Source organism: Plasmodium cynomolgi, chromosome 8 (assembly GCF_000321355.1).
Source record: "Plasmodium cynomolgi strain B DNA, chromosome 8, whole genome shotgun sequence".
NCBI classification, from domain to species: Eukaryota; Apicomplexa; class Aconoidasida; order Haemosporida; family Plasmodiidae; genus Plasmodium; species Plasmodium cynomolgi.
In genome coordinates this window covers 1,067,006-1,078,180 of record NC_020401.1, presented here as the reverse complement: position 1 = coordinate 1,078,180, position 11,175 = coordinate 1,067,006, and the positions used below count along the sequence as shown (strand labels likewise).

Below are 11,175 nucleotides of genomic sequence, written 5' to 3'. Positions count from 1 at the left end.
TACTTTTTTTTTTTCTGACTTGGTGACGATTCCAAGAAGGGTGACCTATCCTATCTGCGCTGAGTTACATCTCCACCATTTGGAGGTATCACTAACAGGGGAATGCCACTACGCCAGTCGCAGCGATACGTTACCGTGAAAAGGGAAGGCGACGGAGCAGCGTTAATCCCCCACAGAAAAAAAAAAAAATGCTTCTGAACAAAATGCCCAGTGAGAGAGTTACCCAAATCGTCGATGAAGCGATGCTGATTTAAGGACACTACCAAATGACACACCTGACCATGTGGTGTCTCTCTACAACATCACGGTGTTGGATCGGGTGGTTTATCAAAACAAAGGATTTTTATTAATTGCGCAGGGGGGTGAGTTGCTAAAGTTCACAGTTACTTCATACCGACGCGAACATGTAGAAGTGTGTACATGTGCATATAGACACGCCAGCAGAATGCGTAGAAAAAAAAAAAAAACCAGGGGAACTAACCACGTCGATAAGCACATGAGAGTGAAGCACGGTGCGAAACATATACACACATTCACACCCTGTCTTAATCATACAGCATGGTTAAGTGTTTGCTATTTTTAGTGGAAAAAAATGGAGGGCAAATGAGGGGGGTGGACGAATGGGGCAACTCTGTTTGGGTTTTTTTCCCACGTATGGAGGCACTTAAAAAATGCAAATGAGAAGTTCGCCTGGGTGAACCCAGCTGCGAAGGTGGCTACGCCGTTCTGCCCTCCTCTAGTGCTCTTGGGCTTGCTGCTCGTCCTGCTCGTCCTGCTCATCCTGCTCGCCCTCCTCGGCATCTCCTTCTGCACCCCCTTCTGTGTCCGCCCCCTGCTTGTCAAACACGTCCTCATTGTTTTCATGCGAAGACGGTATGCTAATGGCCCCCCCTTGATCCGCATTCTCCTCGTATGACACGTCATTCTGTGCCATCGTTACATTGGACGGGTTGAACAGAACAGGGTGCTCTTCCCCCTGTTCATTACTCCCGTCGGAATGCGCAGATTGGGAGAAATCATTGTTGGGCTGATCGTCATAGGTACTTTCACCATGGTGACGATAGGGGGTGCTCACTGGACTGTCAGTATTTTCGTTGTAGCTATCCAGGGGGTCATTTTCGGACAGCCCTCTTCCTGGACCTTGTCCGTCCTGCTCGCCATCTTCTTCTTCCCCTTCTTCCTCCCCTTCTTCCCCCTCCGGATCTCTCTCGTTGTACTCATCGTACTGGTCATACTCCTCCTCCTCCCCCATCTCGTCCGCTTCGCCCATCTCGTCCGCTTCGCCCATCTCATCTGTTTCGCCCACCTCGTCCTTGGAGTTACCCCCATTGTACTGGCCATAGTCCTCCTCCTCCTCTGCGGCCGCATCGTACTCTTCATACTGCTCGAATTGCTCATTCGCGTCCTCGCCATCGTCCTCGCCATCGTCTTCGCCATCGTCCTCGTCGTCGTCCTCGTCCTCCTCTTCATCCTGTTCGTACTGCTCATTCTCGTAGTCCTCCTGCTCGTACTGCTCATTTTCGTACTCCTCATTTTCGTATTCACCCATTCCATCATCCTCATCCTCATCATCGTCTCCTTCTTCGTCGTCGCCTTCCTCGCCTTCTTCTTCTCCTTCGTCTTCCTCTTCCTCTTCTTCTCCTTCGTCGTCGCCTTCCTCCTCTTCAGAGCCCCGCTGCTGTCCCCCCGCGAGTGCCCCCCTTCCATTGTCGTCATTCCTCTCACAGTCATCATCTGACGAGATTACATAACAGCTTCTGTTGCTCTCCATTTCGTGATTTTCTTCTCCCTCTCCCTCTGCTTCTTCTCCTTCTTCTACCTCTTCTTCCGCTTCTCCTTCCTCTGCTTCTTCTCCTTCCTCTGCTTCTTCCTCTTCCTCTGCTTCTTCTCCTTCCTCTTCTTCTTCTCCTTCTTCTCCTTTATGGTACTGATTGCCTTGGAGGACGTTTTGGTCGGCATGATCGTAGGGTTTTCTTGAGTGGTGTACCTCCTCCCTTAGGTGACCCACTCCTTGGATGGACTCGAAAAATATGTTTTCTTTCCTCCCGTGTGTGTGCAATTCAGCGTTCAGGTCATCCTGCCTGCTTCCTTCATCATCGTGGGGGTAACTACCACCATCGCCCATGTAGCTCCCCTCCTCGTGAAAGGACTCTCCGCTTCTATGGCCGATGTGTTCCCCTTCCCCGTCACTCCGCTGCGGCTCTTGCGGCTCTTGCGGTTCTTGCGGTTCTTGCGGTTGCTCCGGTTGCTGCTGCAGCTGCTGCGACTGATACGACTGCTCAGGTTGCTGCTCCCCCTGCTGACTGTGCACACCCTCCGCAGTTTTTTTGAGCTTCTTCAAATGCCTCGTAAATGTAGGCCAGTTCGGGTTCACCATTTCTGAGTCGGAGTTGTATTTTCTTTTTTTCATTCCTTTTCCCTCCCCCATGTCATAATTGTCTTCGGACACATGCGATCTAAACGGACTCACCATGCGACCGCTGGGTCCGTTGAGGTCGTTCATCACGCGGGATGTCAGGGGAACCCATGCCGGATGCTCACCTTGCTCGCTCAGCCGCTGGTCGGGCAGCGGTTGGTTAGGAAGCAGCTGGTCGGGCAGCAGTTGGTCAGGCATTAGCTGGTCAGGCATTAGCTGGTCAGGCAGCGCTTCGTCCTTATGCAGTTCATCACCCTCCCTGGGGCTCTCGCCCCCATCAGGGTTTATTTCTCCTCCCATGTTGCATAACTCCCCCGTTGGAGTCGACCCCCCTGCAATTTCCTCCTCACCATCGGCTGCCCCCTCCTCGTGTTCCGCGTTATGCGATCTGTCCTCCTCTCCTTCCACACCGACTACAATATGCGAGGCATCCATTTCGCCAACGCACAGCTCCGCGCCGGTTTCCCCTCCATCTTCCACGTTTTCTTTATCCCCTTCAGGAGATTGAGCCGACTGAACTGACTGAGCCGACTGAGCCGACTGAGCTGACTGAGCTGACTGAGCTGACTGAGCTGACTGAGCTGACTGAACTGACTGAACTGACTGAACTGACTGAACGGTGTCACCCTGCTCATTACCATTCGCTTCCCCGCACGACGCCGAACTGTCTACTCCCTTTTCCAAGCCAGAAGTAACAACACCAGCGTCTTCCTCAATGCTTGCAACTAATCCGTTTGCGCTGCGGTGGGACGATCCACCGTCGTCCTCAACTCGAAGACTAGCCGCCTCACTCGGTTCCTGTGCAGTCTTATTTTCCTCGTCCTTTTCGCGAATGATGCCTCGGAAAATGCCTCGAATGAAACCGGTGACATTTCCACCGGTGCTGCCCCTTCCGTTGGAGCTGCCTCTTCCCTTGGAGCTGTCTCTTCCGTCGGAGCTGCCTCTTCCGCTGACGTTTCCCGACGTGCGCGACGACTGCCTCTCCGCCTGATGCTCGTCCTCCAAGACATTCTCCTCATATCGCTTCAACGTTTCGTTGTTCGTTCTTTGACTTCCGTCCTGTTCATCTGACGGGATGATGGAACCCCCCTGGGGGATCTCCACTTTTTCTTGTGATCCCTCCCCCGAGAGGTATCCCCTAACGCTTGCTTTTCCATCTGCTTCATCGTCATGAACCGCCGTTCCATCAATGTTTCCCTGGTTTGGGGCCTCTCCTCCTTGGGAAGCCTCTCCTCTTTGGGAAGCCTCCCCGTTGGGGTTTTGCTCCTCACTTGGATCCTCCACAAGGTTCTGATTCTGTCCCGAATCTGTAATTCCGATTCTTTCACTAGTGGAGGGGAGTACATGTTCTTTTCCAGCTTGGCCTTCTCGCAAGGGTTCCCTGGCATCAACATTGGATGCACCGCTGACGGGGTCACCGCTAACCGGGTCACTGCTGGCCAGATCTCCCTCCGCGCGGAAATTCATAAAATCAGCCTGCCCATTTTCTATCATGGAATTAAAATTATTAGCAAATCTCTGAACATTCTGAAAAACATCCTCAACGATATCGTAGTTTACGTTGGGCCATCTGCCCTCCTGCATAGCAGCCATGGTGGAGCCTCCATATCCTACACTCCCCTTTAGCTCGTTCATAATTGAGTCCTGCATATACAAATGGAAGGCCTTCTTCAAGCTCCTGAGTTGATCCAGTATGGAAGCTTCAACTCTCTTCCTTGAATTCACCACTTTAAATATATCACATATAATTACGTTCTGTTGGATGAGATGAACAATAAAGCTTTTGTATTTTCCTAGATTGAGTGCATGCATTTTATTCATCTCTTCGGTGTTCTTGAGATCAGTCCTCAAGCTCTGTATGGAGATTTCACTCGTCTGTATATTATCCTTCAGCTGTGCGATTTGGTCCAAATTATTTACTTGAATCACTTCGTTGTTTTTATTTTTTGCCTTAAGATTATGGATAAATTCATTCTGCGTCTGTATGTTCTGCTTAAGTGAACTAACTTGATTTTTTAAAATTTGAATTTCTTTCATGTTACGATTAATTATGTAGAGGTAGCATGATCCCAGTTTAAACAGCTTCAGTATGTTGCACTTAATAATGACGATGTGTTCGTTTCCGTTCGAAGGGGATGCTCCATTATTCGGGGATTCTCCATTATTCGGGGATGCTCCAGGAACTCCTCCTTCATTTGCAGACATATTTTTGAGCGTGCTTAGGATCTCTTCCGATGATGCGTTCATCGCATTTTCCAAAGCAGAGGCAGAGAAGCCACTGTTCGTACTGCTGCCGGTGTACCCATGGAATACATCATCCAGTTTGCTGCTGCACTTTTTCTTCAATCCATCGATGATCTCGTCCTTCTCCTTTATGTGCCTATTTATGTTATCCTTGTATTGCTCCATAACGAGGAGGGACTCCTTCAGCTTGGTCATACTTCGAGAAAGAGCGGCGATCTCGTCGTGCAATTTGTTAATTTCCTTGTCCTTCTGCTTCGCCTCCTCCCTGCACTGCTCGATCACTTCGTTTCTGTTCTCTAGCTCCGCCGTGAGGTCTATGTTTTCGCTGATGTACTTGTGTATTTCGAGCGACACGTCGGTGTTGGCAGTGTTGGCGGCGTTGGCGGTGTTGGCGGCGTTGGCGGTGTTGGCGGCGTTGGTGGCGTTCGCGGCTGTCACGGATGCCCCTTCTTCCGCGATTCCCCCTTCTGCCCCTAATCCTGCCGCTAATCCTGCGCGCGCCCTCATCTCGGCGTTCTCATTGGTGAGCTTCCTAATTTGGAAGTTCAAGCCAATGATCTGCTTCTCCTTGGCGTTAATCATGGCGAGGTGCTGCGTCACTTGGCTCTGCAGCTTCTCCTTCTCTACAATCACCGTGTCGTTGTTCTTGGTGGACTGAAAAAATTGGTTTTCCTTCTCCAGCTGTTCAATCTTCCTTTCGTGTTCCTCTTTAGCGAGTCGAAGAACTCGGTTCTGCTCATTCACGACGTCCAAATCGGTTCTAATTCTGTTAAAATGGATAGCGTGTTCACTACTCTGCTGCTCCAACTGTTGTTCCATCTTCTTCTTCTCGCATTCTCTCCTGGACAGCTGGTTCTCCAACAGCTTTATTTTCACCACGTACTTCTCCTCATTCAGCTGGACCTTCTCGATTTCCTTTGCTAGGTTATGCAGCTCTACTCTAGACTTATGCAAATTTGCTTTAAGACTAACAACAAACTCATCGTTCATATTTCCTACGCTGTTTTTATCTGTCAGGTTGGTCTGTAACTCCGCGATGTACTTCTGCTGCTGGAGTAGTTTCCCCTTCTCAACCTGTAACTTCTGCTTCAGTTCACAGTTCTCAAAATTTACTTTATCCCGTAGGGCACAGTTATGGTGCAGTTCTTCCTGCAGATCTTTGTTAACGTCCAATAGTTGTTCTAACCTCGTCTTGAGTATTTGATTGTCGTTTAGGTTGGCTCTCGTTCTAAACATATCATTTAATTGTGAGTTTTCTTTTTTTAAATTTTCCAAAAGGTCCTTCAAATTACTTATTTCTTCCTTGTGACAATTAATTATGACCTCCCTTTCGTTGACTATTTTTTTATTTTGTTCCACTTGGGAGTGATACTTCTGGAGAAGTCCATTCAGTTCCTTCTGCAAATTGGTTTTATCATTTTTGAGGAGAGCTATGTATTCTTCCTCCTTCTGCTTCATACCTAGATGATTATTTTTCTCACTTTCTAAAGCTTTTATTTTGATTTCCAACTGCTCGTAATCCCATTTGAGTTTCTTCACCTGGAGTTCCTTCTCTGCTACTTGGTTTTGTAGCTTATCGATTTGGTCATTCAGCTTGTCCTTCGTTTCATCCAATTCTTTGGCATGCTTTGATTTTTCTATCCCTAAATGATCTTTTATTTTCCTTAATTTATCTACATTCGATTGGTTTAAGAGAAGGAACTCCTTATGTTTCTCCACTTGTTCACTACACAACCTCTTCAATCTTTTAATTTCGTCCTTACTGCATGCGCTGAAATTTCTCCATGTTTCGATAACTCCCATTAGGATTTCCTTCTCTCCTTTCAGTTGCATTATTTCTCTTTCGAGATCTGCTTTATTTTCCTGTAACTTTTTAATTTTTACTTCTTTTTCTGCTTTGTATTCTAATTCGTCTATGATAGATTGGTGATACGTACTTCCTCCGAGGTCCATTGGGAGATGTGGCCCCCCCATTGTTACGTTTACACCCTGGAGGGGAGAGGCACCAAGACTTTTTCCTTCCCCCGTATGGGCCTCCCATCCCTCCGTGTGTCCCTCCTTATCGTGCGGCTGACCATCCCCCTGCTGGCCTTCCTTCCCTCCCGCTGCTCCCGACACAGCCATGCAGTGCCTCAGTACATTCACCTGCTTGATGCGCTCGTTCAGCTCCTTCTTCATCAAGGAGCTTTTACTCTCCAAATCTTTAACCCGTTGAAGTAAATTCACATTCTCCATCTTCAAATTGCCAATATCGGATAGGTTCTTCTTATTGTGCTCCTTCTCCTCGACCCAAAGGTCATTCATATTATTCAATCTAATATCATAATCGGATTTTATTTGTTCATTTAGGGAGAAGAAAGAGTTTAGTTTTTCTCTCAAAAATTGGTTGTTTTCTTTCTCCTCTTGTATTAGCGAGTGGAGATATGCCTTCTCCTTCTCATATAGCTTAATCATTTCTTCATTCTGTTCACTCAGTTTAGCATTTCGAATTTGCCTGCTGGAGAGTTCCTCCTCTACGAGTAGCTTCTCCTTCTTCACCTGTTCGTATTTATCGATTAAGAGATCATTTTTGCACTTGTGCTCTTTACACTCATTTTGCAAAACAGCGTGATTGTTAACCACCCGTTTTATTTCCTCTTCATTAAGACTTACCAACCTTTGAAGTTTCTCCTTCTCTTTCGATAAAATCTCCAAATCATATTCAAGCTTCTTCCCCCGTTCGAACAAATTCGCTTCATTAACATTCATCTCTGTGATCCTTTTTTTACTCTCCAAAACGGTGTTTTCGTATCTCTTCGCTAACCTTATTATCCTTTCAAATCGGTTAAGAAGCAAATCGAAGGAAATTTCGACATTACTGAAATTTAAATTAAACAGATTAAAATATCTCTCATATACGACTTTGTACTTTGCCTCCATGTCAAAGAGATTATAACTCACGATGGTATTGAAAATGGTGTTTATGTGAATAAAATGATGGTGATAGAACTGCCTGTATTTTTGAATCACTTTAGCTTCTTCTAAATGGTGTAGAAGTTCTTCTTCTGAGTGTTTCTTCTTCCATTTGTGAAGCTCCGTGGAGAGGCTGACGGGGTCCGTGTGGATACCCTGGGAGGAGGGGTGCTGAACAACTGGATTATCCTCCAGGAGGTGTTCCACGCGGAACTCTTCATTATATTCGGCGATCCGACCAAAGATCTCCAATGTGATGACGTAGTCGTCAAAGTAACTGAGCAAATCGCTGCGGCGAAAGTAACTCATTTGCTTGTTCTCGATACTGACTATGGCTTTCTCGAGATTGTCCAAAATTTGACGGAAGGCCTCCTCCTTCTCCGCCAGCGCACGTGCGCGGCCTGCTTTGCATGCCTCTTCATCTGCGCAAAAGCCAACCAGGCTCATCGCCCCGTTAACCGTAGCGCCAGGAGCTCCACCCTGCAGCAGAGAGTTGTTGCTCACATTGGAGGGAGTCTTCCCACTACAGTCATCTACAAGGCAACCACCCTTAACGTGCCGACCTACGCAGTCGTTAACGGCAGCCTCGACGAGGCTCTCTATGGAGCAATTCTTATTATTACGATCGACGTGTACAAAGGAGGAGAGGTTCGAAATGGAAGATATGACCTTCAGCAGGGTTTCTTTCTCCAACTTTATCCTACAGTTGGCATCCTTAAGCTTCTGCAAGACGATGTCTTTCTCCTTCATTTTGTTTTCCACCTCTCTAATATATTCTAACTTCTCATGAAGGAGATTTTCCATGTGTGTCTTTTCTCCTTGAAGAGTAAGCGGATCGATGTGATAGTTTTTATTCACAAATCGACTCATGTCATCCTTCATCCGGTTGTTCCTCACGTTCACATAACACTTCTCCATTTTTTCGTTAGACCTCGAAAGAGCAATGATTTTTACTTGAGCTTCGTTAAGTAAATAATTCAAACTTTTAAACTTTTTTTTTTTAATTTTTATATACTTATCATGATCTCTTTTTTTCCCATCTTGCTCATCTAACGAGTCGTCCGAGTCAGGCAGAGGGGTGTTAAAAATTACTTCATATGTGTACAGAGCAGAGAAGCAGTTTATGTTCTCAAATAGAGTGGAATCAATTTTATGCTTCTCGCATACATGTCTGATATCATTAGTGGATCTTAGAATCATTACGTTGCAATTTTTTGCATTCAAAAATTCATGAGTAACAGAAAACATGAGATTATTTTTTTCTACAATTTTTTTGTACATCCGTTCGAACTGTATCAGTGCTTCTTTCATGTTTTCCACTTTGGTTCTGTACTGTTGCATTTTCTTTTTTAACTGATCATTTTGCTCTTTCAATCCATCTCTCTCTTTTTCCACCTCTAATAACTTTTTAATGCTACCCTCTGATGTAGCCAAGGACTTGCTCAAAATTTCTTTTGCTTTATTCAAATTTTCCATCGATTTTTTTCTCATCGTTTCTTCTTTAAGTATCATTTCTCGAAGGGCCTGTACTTGTGCTTTATTTTCTTTAATGGTTTTAAAATTATTTTTTTCACTCTGAAGGTACTTGTTCAGTAGTTGTTCTCTCTCCACTTTGAGTTGTTCGTTTGTTTCTTTCAGCTTCATGTTTTTTCTTTTTATCTCATCCATTTGTTGATTAATTTCTGTTTCTAGTTTTAGTTTTTCTTTCATCATGTTGCTGTATTCTTCGCTTAGTTTTTCATTTTTTCGATTCATTTCTTTATACCTCTCTTCAACCTTGGCTAGTTTAATTTTCACCTCGTCGTATTCGTTCTTGTAACGTGCATAATTGGTTGGTCCTGCAGCTGCTCCACCAGCTGCCCCTCCCGCTGCTCCCCCTTCTGTGGTTCCCCAAATGATCCCCTTCCCTCCGTAGTGCATGTCACTTTCTATATTCTTCCTTTCGATAATATTTTTCAAATTTTCGCACTCCTTTTCCACGTGACTGTTTCTCTTCTGTAATTCCTTCACTTGCTCATTCCTCTGTACACACTCTTCTTTCGTCCTTATTAGTGTATCCATGATTAAGTTATAATCCTTTATTTTAATTTGCAATTTACTCCTCAATTTTGTTATCAATTCATCCTTGTCATGATGCTTGGAATCGTCAAATAGTTCGTCCTCCTCTGCACTTTTTATTTCGTTAATGCACATCGATTCCATAATGTTAGCATGGCTATGACTGTGTGTGTGACTTTGACTGTAGCTGTAGCTGCAGCTGTTTGTGTACTCTGGTCCGTACGTGGGTCCGCAATTTGGACCTCCTCCGTAGGGTCCGTTCGACGGGAATAAACTTTCATACTCCTGGTCGTTTATAATCCCGTTCTGACTTCCATCACTTGGAGCCCCCTCGCTTCCTCCTCCGACACCCCCGCCATCTCCCTCCTTCTCCTTCCCTTTCTTCGCGTTAAAAATCATTTTTTAACAAGTGGGGTGGATCGAGGCGAGGAGAGCCGAAACGCGGCGAGGCGGGGCGGGGCGGGGCGAAAATGTCTAAAGGGTCAACGGTAACATCCAGGATTGCACACAAAAAAAAGAAATTCAAAATGGGGTTCACAAATTAGGGCTCGGCTCGCCTTCTGACCAGCTCGCCTTCTGACCAGCGCGCCTTCTGACCAGCGCGCCGTCCCTTCTCCCGAGGCCGTCTGAGGGTCGCGGCGCCACGGACGAGCTAAGCTCCTGCGCGCCTCAGTTCGAGGGGTCTTCGTCACTTGCCCATGGGAGGAAGGGAGCAGGGAGCGGCGGGAGCGGCCTGCACAGTGATCAAGCTCGAAAATGGGAAAAGCAGCTGCAAACTGCTGCCACGAATTAGTGACACGAATTACTGCCGCGAATTACTGCCACGAATTGCTGCCACGAATTGCTGACACGAATTACTGCCACGAATTGCTGACACGAATTACTGCCACGAATTACTGCCACGAACTACCGCCGCAAATTACTGACGCCAAACGCAGCTGGGAAAGGCAAACTGGGCGAAGACCCAAACAGTCGCCCAGCCTTTCCGTATGGCGCCTCACCCGAAGTAAACAGCCGGCCGAGTTCTCCACTGCGGGCTTCGGCTGCTACTTCAGTCAGGTGGTGCGCAGGGAGCAGCCCAATCGCGTCAATGGTGTCAACGTGTCAATCGCGTCAATCGTGTCAATCGCGTCAATCGCGTCAATCGTGTCAATCGTGTCAATCGTGTCAATCGTGTCAATGACGCCAATCGTGCTAACCGTGCCAGTCGCGCCAACTCACACCGGTTCGCTCAACTGGCGGCTACCGATTCGCAATCACTAAATGACGAAAACATTTTGTAGTGAAACGGCCGCACTTGTGCGCCTGACTACAAACTCATTTTCCCGAAAAAAGGAACGCGTTCTTTACGCGTTCGTACTTATCCCCATAATATTCAGTGAAAACGAGAAAGGGAATTTTTTTCCTTTTTTTGCTCTTTTTGCTCTTTTTCCTTTTTTTGCTCTTTTTGCTTCTTTTTCCTTTTTTTGCTCTTTTTGTCTTTTTTTCCTTTTTTGTCTCTTTTT

General features: G+C 46.4%; 1 protein-coding gene across 1 annotated transcript; it reads right to left on the bottom strand.

Moving 5' to 3' along the window:
• Positions 1 to 736: 736 nt before the first annotated feature.
• On the bottom strand, positions 737 to 10,069 carry PCYB_083240 (hypothetical protein; the record flags this gene model as incomplete). Its single annotated transcript, XM_004222062.1, has 2 exons — positions 737 to 6,649; positions 6,806 to 10,069. 2 exons carry the CDS (start codon positions 10,067 to 10,069, stop codon positions 737 to 739), a joined length of 9,177 nt encoding a protein of 3,058 aa, XP_004222110.1.
• Positions 10,070 to 11,175: the final 1,106 nt, after the last annotated feature.